General features: G+C 61.3%; 1 protein-coding gene across 2 annotated transcripts in view; it reads left to right on the plus strand.

Annotated features, from left to right (window-relative positions):
• CACNA1I (calcium voltage-gated channel subunit alpha1 I) overlaps positions 1 to 15,264 on the plus strand; it is a 106,049-nt gene extending 90,785 nt beyond the window's left edge. The window contains exons 27-36 of one of the 2 annotated variants that reach the window (XM_029206308.1): positions 82 to 215; positions 1,309 to 1,379; positions 4,606 to 4,684; positions 5,383 to 5,504; positions 5,985 to 6,329; positions 6,578 to 6,724; positions 7,586 to 7,708; positions 9,344 to 9,509; positions 10,975 to 11,174; positions 12,490 to 15,264. In XM_029206308.1, the coding sequence (XP_029062141.1) occupies positions 82 to 215; positions 1,309 to 1,379; positions 4,606 to 4,684; positions 5,383 to 5,504; positions 5,985 to 6,329; positions 6,578 to 6,724; positions 7,586 to 7,708; positions 9,344 to 9,509; positions 10,975 to 11,174; positions 12,490 to 13,131 (2,029 nt within the window). In that variant the 3' untranslated portion in view covers positions 13,132 to 15,264. The remainder of the gene's footprint in view (positions 1 to 81; positions 216 to 1,308; positions 1,380 to 4,605; positions 4,685 to 5,382; positions 5,505 to 5,984; positions 6,330 to 6,577; positions 6,725 to 7,585; positions 7,709 to 9,343; positions 9,510 to 10,974; positions 11,175 to 12,489) is intronic. The other variant, XM_029206309.1, reaches the window with a different exon arrangement.
• Positions 15,265 to 15,319: the final 55 nt, after the last annotated feature.

Genomic DNA, 15,319 nt, shown 5'->3' on the forward strand with positions numbered 1-15,319 from the left:
TCCTCCCAGCTGGGGCGTATCTAACCTCGAGTGCCTCTCACCCTGCTTCTCACTCCTGCCCTCCTCTGCCCGGCCGTGAAGGTGGAACCAGCTGGACCTGGCCATCGTGCTGCTGTCGGTAATGGGCATCACGCTGGAGGAGATCGAGATCAACGCGGCGCTGCCCATCAACCCCACCATCATCCGCATCATGCGGGTCCTGCGCATTGCCCGGGGTGAGGGGCGGGCGGGGCACCGGGTGGGGGAGCCCACGTTGGGGAGGGCTGCGGGGCAGCACGGGCCTCCTGCTGAGCAGGGGGAACAGGAGCCAGGAGGAGCCCATACCTGATACACACTCAACCCACCGTCCCGTGGGCACACACGCACCCTTGTCCTGACAGCTCTGTACTGCACCCTGCACGCCCCCTCCATATAACACCCTGGTCCTTGTGGTCCAGTCTCAGGTTCGGTTGAAAGGAACCCAGTGCAGCTGGGAAGACACTGGGTCCTCACCAGCATTTCTCCAACACTGCCTGGGACGCGCTGTCCTTGAAATCCTCTTCCTTCTCCCAGAAGCCTCCCTTTCTCCCCAAGGCTGTCCTCACACTTCTTTCAAAAACCTCCTGCCTCAATGCTCACCCTTCCACCTGCCCTGCCTGTTGCCCCCAGATTCTGAAGTGGTGAGGGGGCAGGTGGAGAAACTCAGCAGTGACACTGGGGCCCTCTCCAGCCAGAGGAAAAGGGAGAGACCCCAGGGCCACTCACGTGTCGGTCATTGTGGCCTCATCGCGGTGAATTACGCACTCACTCACACACCTAATGCCCCTCCATTCCCACTGTGCCTGCCCCCCTTCTCTTGGACTTTTTTATTTTTATTTATTTTTTATTTTTATTTATTTTATTTTATTTTTTTTGCGGTACGCGGGCCTCTCACCGCTGTGGCCTCTCCCGTTGCGGAGCGCAGGCTCCGGACGCGCAGGCCCAGCGGCCATGGCTCACGGGCCCAGCCGCTCCACGGCATGCGGGATCCTCCCGGACCGGGGCACGAACCCGCGTCCCCTGCATCGGCAGGCGGACTCCCAACGGCCGCGCCACCAGGGAAGGCCTCTTGGACTTCTTTACACTAAGCCCTGACCTTGGGCACACGTGTTTTGTGCACCGCCCTGTTCAGCTGAACCCACGTGCTTGTAGTACAGCATCGCAGAGCTGTCGTCCTTGATTGCGCGCTCCTCCACTCTCCCACTCTCCTGCACTCACACACGAGCGCGTGCGTGCACACGCCTGTCCGCTGGCCCGGGCTGAGTGCGCCGGGCTGGGTGTCGCCCACAGTGCTGAAGCTCCTGAAGATGGCCACGGGGATGCGGGCCCTGCTGGACACCGTGGTGCAAGCGCTGCCCCAGGTAAGAGCTGCTCCTGTGGCCCCTCTCTGGGGCCCTGGGGGGCATGGGCCCTGACTTCCCTTCTCTCCAGAGCTGCCCGGAGCCAGGGCAGCGTCCCACCTCCAGAGAAGCAAATGTGAGCCAGGGGCTGTGAGATGGGCGGGGGTCCCCTCTGCTTCTTTCTCCCTGACTTGCCAAGCGCTTGCCCACGCCTGCTGTGTACTGGACCCTGGGCTGCCGCTGAGCGCCCATGTTCTGCCCTCAGGAGTCACCAGCCTGGAGGGGAAGACAGAGGCCTCAGGGCGGTGTGGGGAGAGGCCCTCACACTGGGGAATCAAGGAAGGCGTCAGGGCACTTTGAGCTTGACCTTGTAAGGTGGCTTGGTAGGAGAGGTGGTGATGTGGATGGAGAGGTGACAGATATGACATTCTAGGAGGAGACAGCATGAAACCCTGACCTGGGTGAGAACCCTGGGAAGTTAGGAAAGCCCCCCACGTTGGTGACCGGAGGGGAGATGGGTCAGGGCCACAGAGGGTGCATCTTTCATCCTCCTCGGAATTCTGCAGTCCCAGGCTCCCCCTCCCCGACTGTCCTGACTACTGATGGCTCCCCTTCTCCCTCCCCTCAGTGTGGTCTCACCTCACTCTGAGGTGAACCTCATATACATTCATTTATTCATTATGACTCACCTAGTCTTAAGGAACTTTAAGTGTCTTAAAGTAAAAGGCACGGATACAGCGTGCTAAAAATGAGGATAAAAGATTAACAGCCCAGGGCAGGTGAAAGCAAAGCTAACTCTCTCAGGAACCTGGCTAGCGATGTTAATGAGTTCCGTCCTTGAGTTTGGTGTGAGCTTCCCAGCAGCCTAGCTGCAAAGGGAAAGTGACACAGCTTACAGCAGGTCTGAGTGGAAAGCAAGGGCCTTCATTCAGAGAGCTGTGGTCTTTCCTAACATGAAATCCCTTCAGAGGAATTTGTCTCATGGGAGATGGGGGGTGAGTGCTGGGCTGGGGGGTTAGGGTGTAGACAGGAAGTGGGTTGGAGCCCAGACTCAAGCCCTTTTGACCTGTGGTCAAAGCCTCCTATCCGGCGAGAGCCTGGGTGTGTGACTCAATCTCTCGTGCCTTGGTTTTCTTGCCTGTGAAATGGGGGATGATATCAGCGCTTACCTCAAAGGGGTGTTGTGAGGTTTAAAATAGTTAAAGCTTATAAAGCACTGAACGGTACCTGGATCATAGGAAGTGCCAGGTAAGAGTCTGCTAAGGATGGAAATGGGGGCGGCAAGTGTGTGCCCCCAGCCTGCCTGGCCTCCTTGCCCCTTCCCCTACCCCTTTCCCCTTGTTCTGACCCCTGGGCATGCTAGGGTGGCTCCCAGGCCAGCACTGAGTTGGCATAGGGCACGTGGAGATGCCTAGGAGGTCCCAGCCTCGAGTAGGAGACACGTGACAGTAATTATACTTTAAGAGATGCGTGTGCCAAGAACCATGTGGTATTGGGGTGAGGGGCTTACCCCTCACCATCTGCTAGCTGACCCTGGACATTTCCTCGGTTCTATGTAAAGTGATATGAAAATGAAACTTCAGCCCCATCCTTCCAGGCTTTGCCTCAGGCACTCAGAGGGAGGAGGCATCAGGGAAGGCTTCTCAGAGGAGGTGACCCATGATCTGGGTATTGGGGGTGGGGAGGAGGCATTTAACAGGCAAAGACAGAGAGAGGGTCTTCCCTGCAGAGGAAACAGAATATGCAAATGGAGTCTGTTTTCTGTGTGGTTGGAGTCGGGGTGGAGAATCAGGCTGGGAGAGGGTCCGCAGGGCTGGATCACACAGGCCTTAGATGTCAAGACAGCAAACCTGGGCTTTGTCCTGTGGGCAATGAGAGCCACGGGAGGGTCTGGATAAGGAAGGCCTCGAGCAGAGCTGCCTTTAAGGAGGTTGCTCTGGTGACCGTGAGGAGAATGGATCGAGGGAGAGGCTGGAGGGAGGGAGGCCGTTGAGGAGGCTGCTGTAGCCGTGCAGACTCGGAGATGCTGAGGGCAGGGAAGAGGGGGAGCTGGTAGGAAAGGTGAGGTTGAAGAAACGCTGACCTGGGTCCGCACAGGGTGGGAAGCTGCGCTGAGGCTCAGGCCCTGCCGGATTCCTTCCGGCAGTTGGGGCCTCGCATCTGGCCTCAGAGGTACTCAGTGAGTGCTTGTTTCATTAATGAATGAGAATCATTTAATTAGTCAGACACTGTTGGTGTGATTGTAGCACAGATTGGAAGGAAACCCTTGTCTGCAGCAGAGAAGCATTAAGAGTCTGTGATTAACGTGGTTTATTTTTCAGCAATTAATGCAAACATCCTCGGATTCTATTCATGCAGGTCTTCTGAGGGTTCTTGGAGATACTTCATTTCTAGGGCAGGAACATTTTTGAACCTTATCTCATCCATAACACGAATTAAAGGCGGTCTCTGGACTATGGATAGATTTGAAATAGGTTTGGAATCTGCGATGTTTTTCTCCCACAGGAGCTGTGGGATGGGGGTGGCTGCGTTTGCAGGAGGCTTCTGGGGCCCCCAGTCTTGCATGATTCCTATGTTCACTCCGCTCTGTGGCCGGGGCCCATGCTGGCCTGAGGAAGCAGATCTGAATTAATCCAGCCATGTCTCTGCTCTCAAGGACTTCCCAGACTGGCAGAGACAGTGACAGGGACACACCAGTTACTCTCATGCTGTCAGACTGCATCCTGGTCTGCCTGAAGACATCCAGGCAGGCTTCGTGGAGGGGGTGGCATTATTGCTGCACCTTCCTTTCCTCTCTCTCTCCATTCATCTGTGGGATGGTACTAACCACACACAGGTGTAGCGACTGTGTGCATGGACCATGGGGCCAGCCTGCTGGGCTTGATCCTGGTCCTACCACTTATTAGCGATGTGGCCCTGGGCAAGTACTTCACCTCTCAGTACATCTGTTTCTTCACCTAAAGAATGCGGGTAAAAGAGAGTTCATAGATCCCTGTGTGCAGTAATGAACGTGGAGTGCTTGAAACTGGGCCTCTCACAGCAAAGGCTCCACACGTGTTTTATTATTGTCCTGTGCTCTGTGCCGGACCTGGCCTGCCCTCCAGGAGGTCGTGCAGGGGTGACAGACACAGACACAGAGTCTGGTGAAATGTTACAGCTGCCCCGACCCTCAGGCTGGTCCTTTGCCTGGAGCCTGCCGCCCGCCACCTCCCCAGGCCCTGCCCAGTCCCACCTGCTGTCTCCACAGGTGGGCAACCTGGGCCTCCTCTTCATGCTGCTCTTCTTCATCTACGCTGCCCTGGGAGTGGAGCTCTTCGGGAAGCTGGGTGCGTGACGCCTGAAGCAGGCCTGGGCTTGGGGGCTTCGTGGAACAGGTCTGGTGGAGGACCTCAGCAGGGGTGGGGAGGCCTGAGATACACTCCCCCACCAGACTGTCCCGTCAAGGTCTTTGTACTGGGGAGATGCCCCCAGAGCAGGCCTGTGGGGGGGATGGATGGGCGACCCTCAGCCATCCACGTGCCCCTCCCAGTGTGAATAGCAGCTTTTGAGAGACGCTAGCCTGGGTCCGCAGGCACACCCAGGCCTGTGCAGTGGACTGCCGACTTGGGCCCCCCCAACTGTCTGGCCTCTCAGGGATGCATGCCCCTTCCGGCTCCACCTGCCGGTGCCCATCCAGAGCCAGTGCCACCCCAGCAGGCAGAGTGGCCGGGGCACAGACCAAGGGCAACACAGCCCACATCCAGCCCAGCCCTGCACAGGGCTGGCTCCAGAAAGTGGGGCTCCCTTGGGCATTGGCCCTTACCCACCCCATCGTCTCTCTCAGGAATTGATACCTGGGTGGAGGGAGGAGCCAGGCTCACCGGAATTTGAGTCCCAGCTTGTGTGGCACCTCCTCGAGCCTCAGTTTCTCCATCTGTGGGCTGGGCACGGTCCGCACGCACCTCTGAGGTTGTCGTGGGATTCTGAGATGAGGCCGAGAGGCAGCAGTGCAGGGCAGCCCGGGCTGACCCCACTCTCCTTCCAGTCTGCAATGACGAGAACCCATGTGAGGGCATGAGCCGGCATGCCACCTTCGAGAACTTCGGCATGGCCTTCCTCACGCTCTTCCAGGTCTCCACTGGCGACAACTGGAACGGGATCATGAAGGTACACGTGGGTGGGCTGGGGAGGGAGAGTTGGGCTGGGTTCCGGGTCCTGACAGCCAGGGCTCCCGGGCCCTCTGCCTGCCCAGTGCCCCGTCACACACGGGAGGGGGGTGCAGGGCACAGAGAAGCAGAGAGACCTGCCCGGGACCCTGAAGCACAGTGAGGTGGAGATGAGGCCAGGGTCTCTGTCTGCCCCTAAGTGCTGCTCTGGGGTCAGTGCTCAGATTCTAGGGGACAGGACTCCGCCCAGGGCCAGAGGGTCCTGGGGGCCCACGGCCAGGGCCAGGGGCTCCGGGCACCGCTCCTCCGGGTGCCAGGCCCTCGGCGTTGGCCTCACTGCCCATCACCCAGCGCAGGCTCCTCGGCCCTGGCCCGCAGTCTGGCCTGGACTGGGTGGGGAGGGACTCGTGAGGACAGAGGTGAGGCCTGCGCCTGGAGGCCCCCGGGCCTCACCACTGCCTCCCCGCCCCGCCGGGTGCAGGACACCCTGCGGGACTGCACCCATGACGAGCGCAGCTGCCTGAGCAGCCTGCAGTTCGTGTCGCCGCTGTACTTCGTCAGCTTCGTGCTCACGGCCCAGTTCGTGCTCATCAACGTGGTGGTGGCCGTGCTCATGAAGCACCTGGACGACAGCAACAAGGAGGCCCAGGAGGACGCTGAGATGGACGCCGAGCTGGAGCTGGAGATTGCCCACGGCCTGGGCCCCAGCCCGCGGCCACCTGCCGGCTCCCCGGGGGCACACGTGCCTGGCTGCGGGCCAGGAGGGGCGGGTAGCGCGGGCGACGCCGAGGGCCACCTGATCCGAAACTGCTATTCACCAGCCCAGGTGGGCGGGGCCCGGAGAGGGCAGCGGGGTCGCAGAGGGCTGGGAGGGCAGCTGGGCGGGGGCCTAGGGCAGAAAGCTCTGTCGTTTCGGGCCCCACTTGCTCGGCTCCACTGAAGGAGCGACCCTGTGATGAGGGGTCGGGCCCAGGCCACGGGCAGAGAACCAGGAGGGCAGCTGTGCCCACCCGCCCCGCCATCCCGACCCGGCCGATAATCCCGCCTGTCCCCACCCCGTCCCCGTCCGCCTAGGAGAACCTGTGGCTGGACAGCGTCTCTTTAATCATCAAGGACTCCTTGGAGGGGGAGCTGACCATCATCGACAACCTGTCCGGCTCCATCTTCCACCACTACTCCTCGCCGGCCAGCTGCGAGAAGTGTCACCATGACAAGCAGGAGGTAGTGGCAGCCCCGGAGGGAGCTGGGGCCTCGGGGTGGGGGACCAGCCGGAGGGGAGAGCGGCTCTGGGCGGAGGCCTGGCTGGGCCGACTTGGCCGATGCTGCCCGGGGGCTGTGGCAGACCTGCCTCCCCGAGCCCGGGCTGGCCTGTCCGTCCGCTCAGTGCAGGCCTGTGGCGTGGCCTCAGGAGCTGCGAGGCCCCTCTCTGTGTCTGTACACAGTGGGTGCTCAGAAAGGGCCCACCTTGGTGGTGGGCTGCTGGGGCCAGCAGGAAGCCCATGTGTCACCTCTGGTGCAGTTTGCCTTTTCTGTGACAAACTCCAGGTGGAGTTTCCCGGATGGGCATCCCAGGGCATCCAGTGGCCTTTGGCCTGTCTTGTGCAGGCTCAGGAGGGCCCTCTCCCCTCTCCCCAGTGGGGCCCTGAGCTCCTCCCCAGGGGTGTTCCAGCCCCTGGGAACCCCCCTAACCTGAAGTGTTATTTGGGAAGTTCAAATTCCCCAGGGTCCTCCGGGCTTGCAAACACCTCTGCACGTGCGGTTAGCCTGCACAGGGCCACGGGTGAGTTAGACCCAGCCAGCCTCGAGTGGCACTTGGCCTGGGGGCAAGCAGACCAGCTTTGGTTCACAGCTCACGGCAGCTCACCTGCCCTCCAGCCCAGCCCAGGCGTGGCACTCTGCTGGCTGTGACACCCTCGTGTCATCTCCCACCCCCTGCCCAGGCTGGGTTCCTGCACAAGGTGGACATGCTGTCTGTGCTCAGATCTCTGGTCCTCTCTGACCACTGCCCTGCATCTTTCTGGAGGACCGGACTGCCCCATCCCAGCCCCAGGGGGGACCCGACGCTGCTGCCTCTCCCTGCAGGTGCAGCTGGCCGAGACAGAGGCCTTCTCCCTGAACTCAGACAGGTCCTCGTCCATCCTGCTTGGCGATGACCTGAGTCTGGAGGACCCCGCAGCCTGCCCACCCGGCCCCGGAGACAGCAAGGTGAGTGCCCAGTGGGCTCCGGGGCAGGCGGATCTGTCCTTGAGCCTGGCCTCTGCCTGCTGTGCCAGAACACTCTTCCTTCCTGGCTCACCACTTAAGTGGCACCCACTGTGTGCTGGGCCTTCATCTCCTGTTGATCAGATGAGGGCTGGGAACAGAGAGGTGGAGTGATTTACCTGAAGTCACACAGCAATGAGGCCAGCCAGGGCTCCAATCACAGCATCCAAGTGGCCTTGGCCACTCACTGTAGCTTGGATGTGTTTGATCCATTTAATGGAAGTTGTCCCTGGTGGGCCAAACTTACAAGGGGGCCTTAAGGCTGAAGAGTTGAAACAGGTGCAAGCACCTACTGTGTGCCAGACTTTACTTGCACTCAGTGTGTCCATTCCCCAGCTCTGTGTGTCAGGGATAATGTGGCTCCATTTCACATGTGAGGACATGAGAGCTCTGAGAAGTGAGTTAGCTTGTCCTGTCACACAGCCGGGCAAGGCAGAGCAGGGAAGCCAGCCCTGGGGCTGGTCCCCAACCTCTGCCCTAGAGGTGGTCAGTCTGAGGAGGCCAGGAGGGCTGGAAGGGCCACTATGTTGATCCTGAAGACTCAGGCAGGGGAGGTCTGCCACCTGGCTTGTGACCTCAAGGCCAAGTCGTTCTTGCCCCAGCTCAGGGATGAGAGAGGGAGCCCCTGGCCTGAGGTTGGGGTGCAGTGGCCCTGCCCTAAGAGAGCCTCGGTCCCCCTGACCCCTGACTCCTGGGGCAGCCTGGGTTTGGCACCACTGCCCCCCAGGGCTGTCCTCCATTAGCTCCAGGAAGGCTGGGATGGGGGGAGTGGATCTTCCCAGCCCCTCCCTGCCCCCCTGTCCCCTCCCTGAGAGCTGACAGCTCCTACAGCTGCTGGCACCCATCCCCAGCCCCTTCCTGTATCTCCTGCACCCCTGCACTGTTTTCCACACAGGATGTTGGGGTGCACAGTTTCTAGGGCCTCATTGGGCTTAGATGGGTGCTGTTTTATTAGGACTCAAAGGACGGTTCGTAGGGGGCTCATCCGCCTTGGAGGGGACATTGAGGCAGCTTTTGAGGAGCTTACTGTGCAGAGGTCGCCTTGGGCTGCAGGGTTGAGAAGGGTTAGCGCCCAGGGAGTGCCAGGAAGGAAGGCTGGCAGCTTCTGGGTGCCAGGCCCCAGAAGGAGGGGTTACTCTCTCGTTCATGGCTGTAAGAACGGAGGCTCAGCCACAGGAAGGGACCTGCCCAGGGTCATGCTCACAGGGAGGCCCTGCAGCCGCTTGGCCAATCTTCTGATGCCTTCACCCGCCTAGACTTGGCTTTTTTACTGACCAGGGTCTGAACTAGGCACTTGGCTACAGAGACAAGGAAGACCCTCAAGGATCTCAGAGTCATGAGGGGAGTGAGTGGGAAACTGCTACCTGCCTGGGACATCAGAGAGGGCTTCCTGGAGGCGGGGTCCTTTCACCCAGGATTTGGAAGATGATGATTGCTGGCCAGGTAGCCGAGGCGAGAAGGCCATCCCAGGCAGTGAGAGCAACCAAGCAAAGGGCTGAAGAGCAGGGGCATGAAAGCAGCTGTGGCAGGCTGTCCCCCCTCCACCATCCTGCCCCTTTCACCTCCCTTTTCCTGTAGGGTGAGCCGGACCCGCCTGAGCCGATGCGGGTAGGGGACCTGGGTGAATGCTTCTTCCCCTTATCCAACACGGCTGTCTCGTCGGATCCGGAGAACTTCCTGTGTGAGATGGAGTCGATCCCATTCAACCCCGTCCGGTCCTGGCTGAAACACGAGAGCAACCAAGGTGAGGGGTGGGAGCCCCGTCAGCTCCCCACAGCCCTGATCTCGGGTGTTGGCTTCAGAGGGGGCGGGCTGAGTTTTTTCCTTGGTGTTTTTGCCTAGACTATTATATTGAGTCCAGAAAGAACCAGGTGGATAACTGATAATAAAAGATAGGAATCTCAGGCCTGATAGAAATGAGATCATAATTATACCAGAAGTCTAGGCTAGTGGAAGATTCATGCTGAGTGTCCTAGGAGCTGTGGTGAAAGAGGAAACATGTTGGCACACAGAGCTCGTCAAGCAGAATGAAAGCTGCCTGATTATTGAAGGGTTTTTCTAGAGCTGAATTCGAGAGGTGTTTATCCCACAGATCGTCACACAAGGTGACGCTGAACAACAGAAAGCCTGTTGTCCTCAACAGTCCTTTCGTACAAAGCCCCACCCTCAGCATCCTCTGTTTGCGCTTTGGGCTTGTGGCTGGGTTCTGGGCGGGAGGACGGAGGACTCAGTTGACTGGTCCATCACGGACTTACCTTCACTTCCAGTCCCGTTGGAGGGTGATGGGATCTGGCTTCACAGCACTGGCTGGGGAAGGGGGCAGAGGGGTGAGCTCAGCAGAAGAGGGGCCCCCAGACCCTGAGCTCACCCCAAGTGCTATTCTGGGAGGCCTGGCCCTGAGCGCTTTCCAGGAGCTGGGGGTGGAGTGACTTCCGAGGACCTTCCCTAAAGCTGACGGCCTCTGGACTGGACGTGATGGCTGAGGGGCCAAGACCCCAGACTTCCTGAACCAAAAGTTGGGGCACAGGCCCCAAGAGCCGTTCTGATCCAACGAAATCCCATCTTCTTTACCTAACCGTTCATTAGCGTTTTTCTTACATAATAAGACATAGATTAGGAATCCCCCTACCTGGGGACATTCAGGCTTCCATCTTCATTCATCCTGGAAGGCACTGAGGGGACCGTGGACAGAGGTTGCCCCCGAAGACTGGCCCCAGCTCTCATTTCCCCCTCGCCCTCTCCTTGCCCCTCTCCATCCCCAGCACTCTGTCTGCTCTGCCATCCTGCCTGCTGTCCTAGGGGGGCCCCCAGGCCTGGCCAGACCTCCTGGGTGTCAGGACCTGGGGGGGTGACCGTCACAGTGAGCAGTGCTCTGCACGGGGCTGGGAGCTCCACAGCTGCCTCTTGCTCTTATAGCCTTCTCTCCACTCCTCGAGGTGGGCAGCTGGTCCCCATTTCACAGAGGAAGGAACCCAGGGGGCCTTGAGCCTGGGTCTGCTTGGCTCCAGAAACTGTGCCTTTGCCAAGTGCCCATCCTCCCAGGACTCACACGGGCAGGCTCAGTGTTCCTCTCTTGCTTTCACAAAGGGGACACCGAGGCTCAGAGAGGGAGCCCGCGGTCTCACAGCCAGTTTGTTAGGTGGTCCTTTCCTGCCAACCCCCCTCAGGGGCCTGAGCCTGCTCCCCAGCTCCCTCTTCTCCCTCCCCAGCAGCGCCCCCGAGCCCCTTCTCCCCGGATGCCTCCAACCCACTCCTGCCTATGCCGGCTGAGTTCTTCCACCCTGCTGTGGCCGCCAGCCAGAAAGGACAGGAGAAGACCGCTGGTGCCGGGACACTCCCCAAGATTGCCCTGCAGGGCTCCTGGGCGTCCCTGCGGTTGCCAAGCGTCAACTGCACCCTCCGTCAGCAAGTATGGCACCTCCCAGCTCTGAGAGCTCTCCTGTCAGGGGACATCTGAGGGGGCCCTTAAGTCCAAGGTGGAGGAGGAGGGGGTGGGCCCAGCCGAAGGCACGGGGCACGGCAGTGCTGGGGGCACTTGGGAAAGTGAGGGGGTAGTGCTGAGACTTGAGGGAGGAGGTGGCCCTAGAGGCTGATAAAATGGGCAGAGCTGGGTCCCAGGGCATCTGGGGACAGAAGAGGGTGGGGCAGGCCCTGAAGGATGGCCATGGGGTGTAGCTTGAGGGGATGGGGAGGAGGGGGCGTTGGGAGGCTTTGCAGGGGGTGGTGGAGCTCTGAGGGTGTTGGGGTGTGATTACTAGGAATGGAGATGGGGGGCAGGTCTGGGCCATGGCAGGTCTTGGTCTGCAGGGCCACCTGTATTGGATTGGCCAGGGCCATCACCTGGGCACCCACAGGGCCCAGAGCGCAGAGCAGAAGGGTCTGCGGACGTGACGTCCCTCTTCTGTGGGCGGGTGCTGGGGGAAGGGACCAGGTCCCTGGGAGAGGCACCCTGCGGCGGAGGGAGGGCGGTGGGAGGGCGGGGCCCAGGTCCCCAGCAGGTAGTCGTTTGCTCACTCGGTGACTGCTGACCCCAGCTGTGTGCTAGGCTTGCAGGCTACAGCGGGTGGCACGATGACAGAGTCCCTGCCTCCTGGGGTTTACAGTTTAGTGTTTAGTGCGTTGCAGGGATGTGGGAGGAGAGAAGATACACCAAAAGAAATGCATGGAAGGTACAGTCTGTTTGATAGTGATACGGGCCAGGGAGAACGCTGCACAGGGAAGGGGGCTGTGCGGGGAGCCAGGGCGCGGAGGGGCTGGGAAGGCTGTGAGGGGTGAAGCGGGTGGGTATCAGGCGGCAGCCAGAGCAGAGGTGCGGGTGGGGGTAGGGCAGTGGGGTGGGGCCGGGAGGATCCCGGTGAGCAAGGGGGAGGGTGGTGGGAAGTGAGGTCCCAGAGGGGTGTGGTGGGGCCCAAGGGTTTTACCCCCTGTGAGCACAGAGCCTACGCCACCCGCGGGGGGGGGGCAGGGTCTGATGGGGTCCGAGAAGGATGACGCCGACTGTCCCCCGAGGGTCGGGGAGTGGGGTGGGTCAGGGGGCCAGGTCGGAGGGCCACCCAGGAGCTCAGACCGGTGGTGGTTGGGCGAAGGGGAAGCCCGGGATGCCGCGTGTGATCCGAGGGAGTTCCTGAGGGCTTGGAAGGAGGGCTGGACGTGCCCGCGTGTCACCGGGAGGGGCGGGCTGCGGGACACCGGGCGGCCCCCCATCCCCTGTGACCTCCCCGCAGGCCACGGGGAGCAACACGTCGCTGGAGGGCAGCCGCAGCAGCTCGGCGGGCAGCCTGCAGACCACGCTGGAGGACAGCCTGACCCTGAGCGACAGCCCGCGACGCGCCCTGGGGCCACCCGCGCCCGCCTCGGGGCTCCGTGCCGGCCCGTCGCCAGCCGCCCGCCGTCGCCCGAGCCTGCGGGGCCGGGGCCAGTTCAGCCTGAGCGGGCTGCGGGCGCATCAGCGCAGCCACAGCAGCGGGGGCTCCACCAGCCCGGGCTGCACCCAGCACGACTCCATGGACCCGTCGGACGAGGAGGGCGCGGGCGGCCGGGCCGGCGGGGGCGCGGGCAGCGAGCACTCGGAGACGCTCAGCAGCCTTTCGCTCACCTCCCTCTTCGGGCCGCCGCCCCCGCCGCCCGGCCTCCCGCCCGCGCGCAGGTTCAGCAGTACCAGCAGCCTGGCCGCCGGCCCCGGCCGCCCCCGTGCCGCCGCCCGGCCCCAAGGCCTGGCCCGCAGTCCCTCCTGGGCCGCCGATCGCCGCAAGGACCCGCCGTGCCAGGCCGATCCGGCCGCCGCCCGGGGCCCCTGGGCGCCCGAGCCGCAGCCGCCGCCGGGGGAGCCACAGTCTGGGGACGCCGCGAGCCAGGGGAGGAGATGAGGGCCGCCGCCCGCCCGCCCCGTCTCACCTTCTTTACCTCAGGAGCCAGGGGCAGACAGCAATACTTCGTCCGCGACCTGGCCGCCGCGCCGAGCCGCCGGGGCTGGGGGAGGAGCAGGGTCCGGGTTGCCGAGGCTCAGATGGGCTCAGCGTGGTCCTGCCCGTGCATATACGTGTATACATATGCATATACATAGAGACAGACATATATATTTATTTATTTTTTCTACTGATAGCTTATGACTTCCAGAAAGTGCTAAAGTTGGGGAGTGTGGGTCCGGGCCCAGATGGGGCTTTCGCCTGATGTTTGGGACCCAGGCCAGACCCACTCCAGGGCAGAAGGTCCTGCCGGGGCGTTGGCAGCCGTGATTTCTGGCGTCTCCCCTGGGCTGAGAGTAGCTTGGAGAGGGCTCTCAGGCCTCCGAGGGCCCGGTGGCCAGGGAGACAGGCCCAGAAGAAGAGGTGGGATTCAGGGTGCATTTTTTTTCCTTTAAAGAAGAAACGCTGCTAAGATCCCGCCCGTCCACGTGTTGGGGTGTCTGTCTTGTTCCCGAGCGTCTAGTTGTGACAGTCTTTTGTAGATGCCCCAGAGCACACAAACTCTCTTAGTCAACCAGTTAGGTGTCTTTCTTTAGAAAAACCAGGGGTGAGTAGTCGTATTTTTTTAGGGCAGGGGTGGGGGGAAGGGCATCTCCAAGGCTGGGCAGGGGCCTCTGCCTCAGGTGAGGTCCTTGGCCTGGGTGGCTTTGCCCCAAGGAGGCTGAGGGCAGCAAGGCTGCAGGAGGGAGAGGAAAGGTGGAGGCATTAAGTAGATGAGATGCTTGAAGGTCAAGGGAACCCGCCTGGTCTGTGCTGGTCGGGCTGCCCCTGGGGCTCTTGGGCTCAGGCAGTCAGTGGCTGGTTACTTATTGCCTTTTATCCCCCAGGTGGTCCCTGAGCCACGGCCATTCCAGGAGGTTGTACCGCCCCCTCCCCTCACAACCCCCTGTCCCCTGAGCTACTCTGCTGCCCCTCTCCCCACCCTCCGTGGAGTTCAGGGTGAAGCAGATCTGACAGGATTCTAAGCAGGGGTGACGCCCAGCCTGACACCTGGAGACCACATCCTCCCTCCTCCCGCTGCTTGTCTCTGGGTCTCTGTCTCATACCCATCACCCCCACTTACCCAAAGCTGCAGTGCTTCCCAAATGGGTCACGGACGGGTATCTTTTTATTTGACTAGTTATGCATTTATTTTAGTATTTATTAGAAAAAAAACAGTACACTGACCCCATGATTTCACAGACATATTGCTGAGGTCAAGGCTAGTTTCTGAGCAGTGAACGGACTTGAAGTCAGTCTGAAGAAGGTTGGGAAGTGGTGGTGGAATGGTCTGCGGACACGCAGGGGTCATGGGGTGGGAAAGGCTGGGACCCACTGTGCTTCAGGAATAACCAGGCCCTTTGCCTGTGTGAGATCGTCTCAGTGGCTTCAGCTGGGCCCCGCTGAGGAGCCCTTGACCTTGTTCCCAAACCCTGACCTTAAAGAGTCTGGCTTTGGGCTGGGCTGCAAGTTGTGGGGAGGGTCTGTTTGACGGGCTCTGGGTGTCTTCTGGGCAGCATCGGGCCCCTTGGGGCCTGGGCATCGTGCACAGGGAGAGGGCAATGTGGCCTGCAAAGCCTTTCCCCCAGAGCTGGTGGGGGGAAGGGTTGCCAGGCCCACTTTACACCTGAGGAAACCAAGGCCCAGGGAGGTGAAGGGGCCACCCCAGGATCCCCTGGGGCCTCGGGCACCTGAGTACCTGGAACGTGAAACAGTGACCCTGAGCTTCAGAGCAGGTGGATTCAGAAGCCATAGCCTGGCCGCGGGCCTCTTGCAGGGGGGGCGCGTTGAGCCCTGGCTTTGCCCCTGAGCTTCTGGAGCCCCCCTCTCCTCGCCCAGAAGGGCGGTGGTGGGCAGTCCTCTTCGAGGGGTCGCTATGAGGACACACAAGGCGATGCCCAGACGCTGTGCTCCCTCCCAGGACGGGAGCCTCCAGGGTGGGAGGCTGGCTGGGCCTGGGGTCGTGTCCCCTCCTGCCCCCAGTGGCCTGTTGGCTGGTGAGGGAGGCCGGGCCCAAGTCCCAAGCCGCCTGCCTGCCCCAGAGAGCCTTGTGCTGGCTGCCTTTGCCACGCCCATGGCTTCATCACGGGGCGGGGGGGGGGGGGGGGGC

This window comes from Monodon monoceros, unplaced genomic scaffold, assembly GCF_005190385.1.
Source record: "Monodon monoceros isolate NGI ecotype Baffin Bay Population unplaced genomic scaffold, NGI_Narwhal_1 Super_Scaffold_6, whole genome shotgun sequence".
Classification (NCBI taxonomy): domain Eukaryota; kingdom Metazoa; phylum Chordata; class Mammalia; order Artiodactyla; family Monodontidae; genus Monodon; species Monodon monoceros.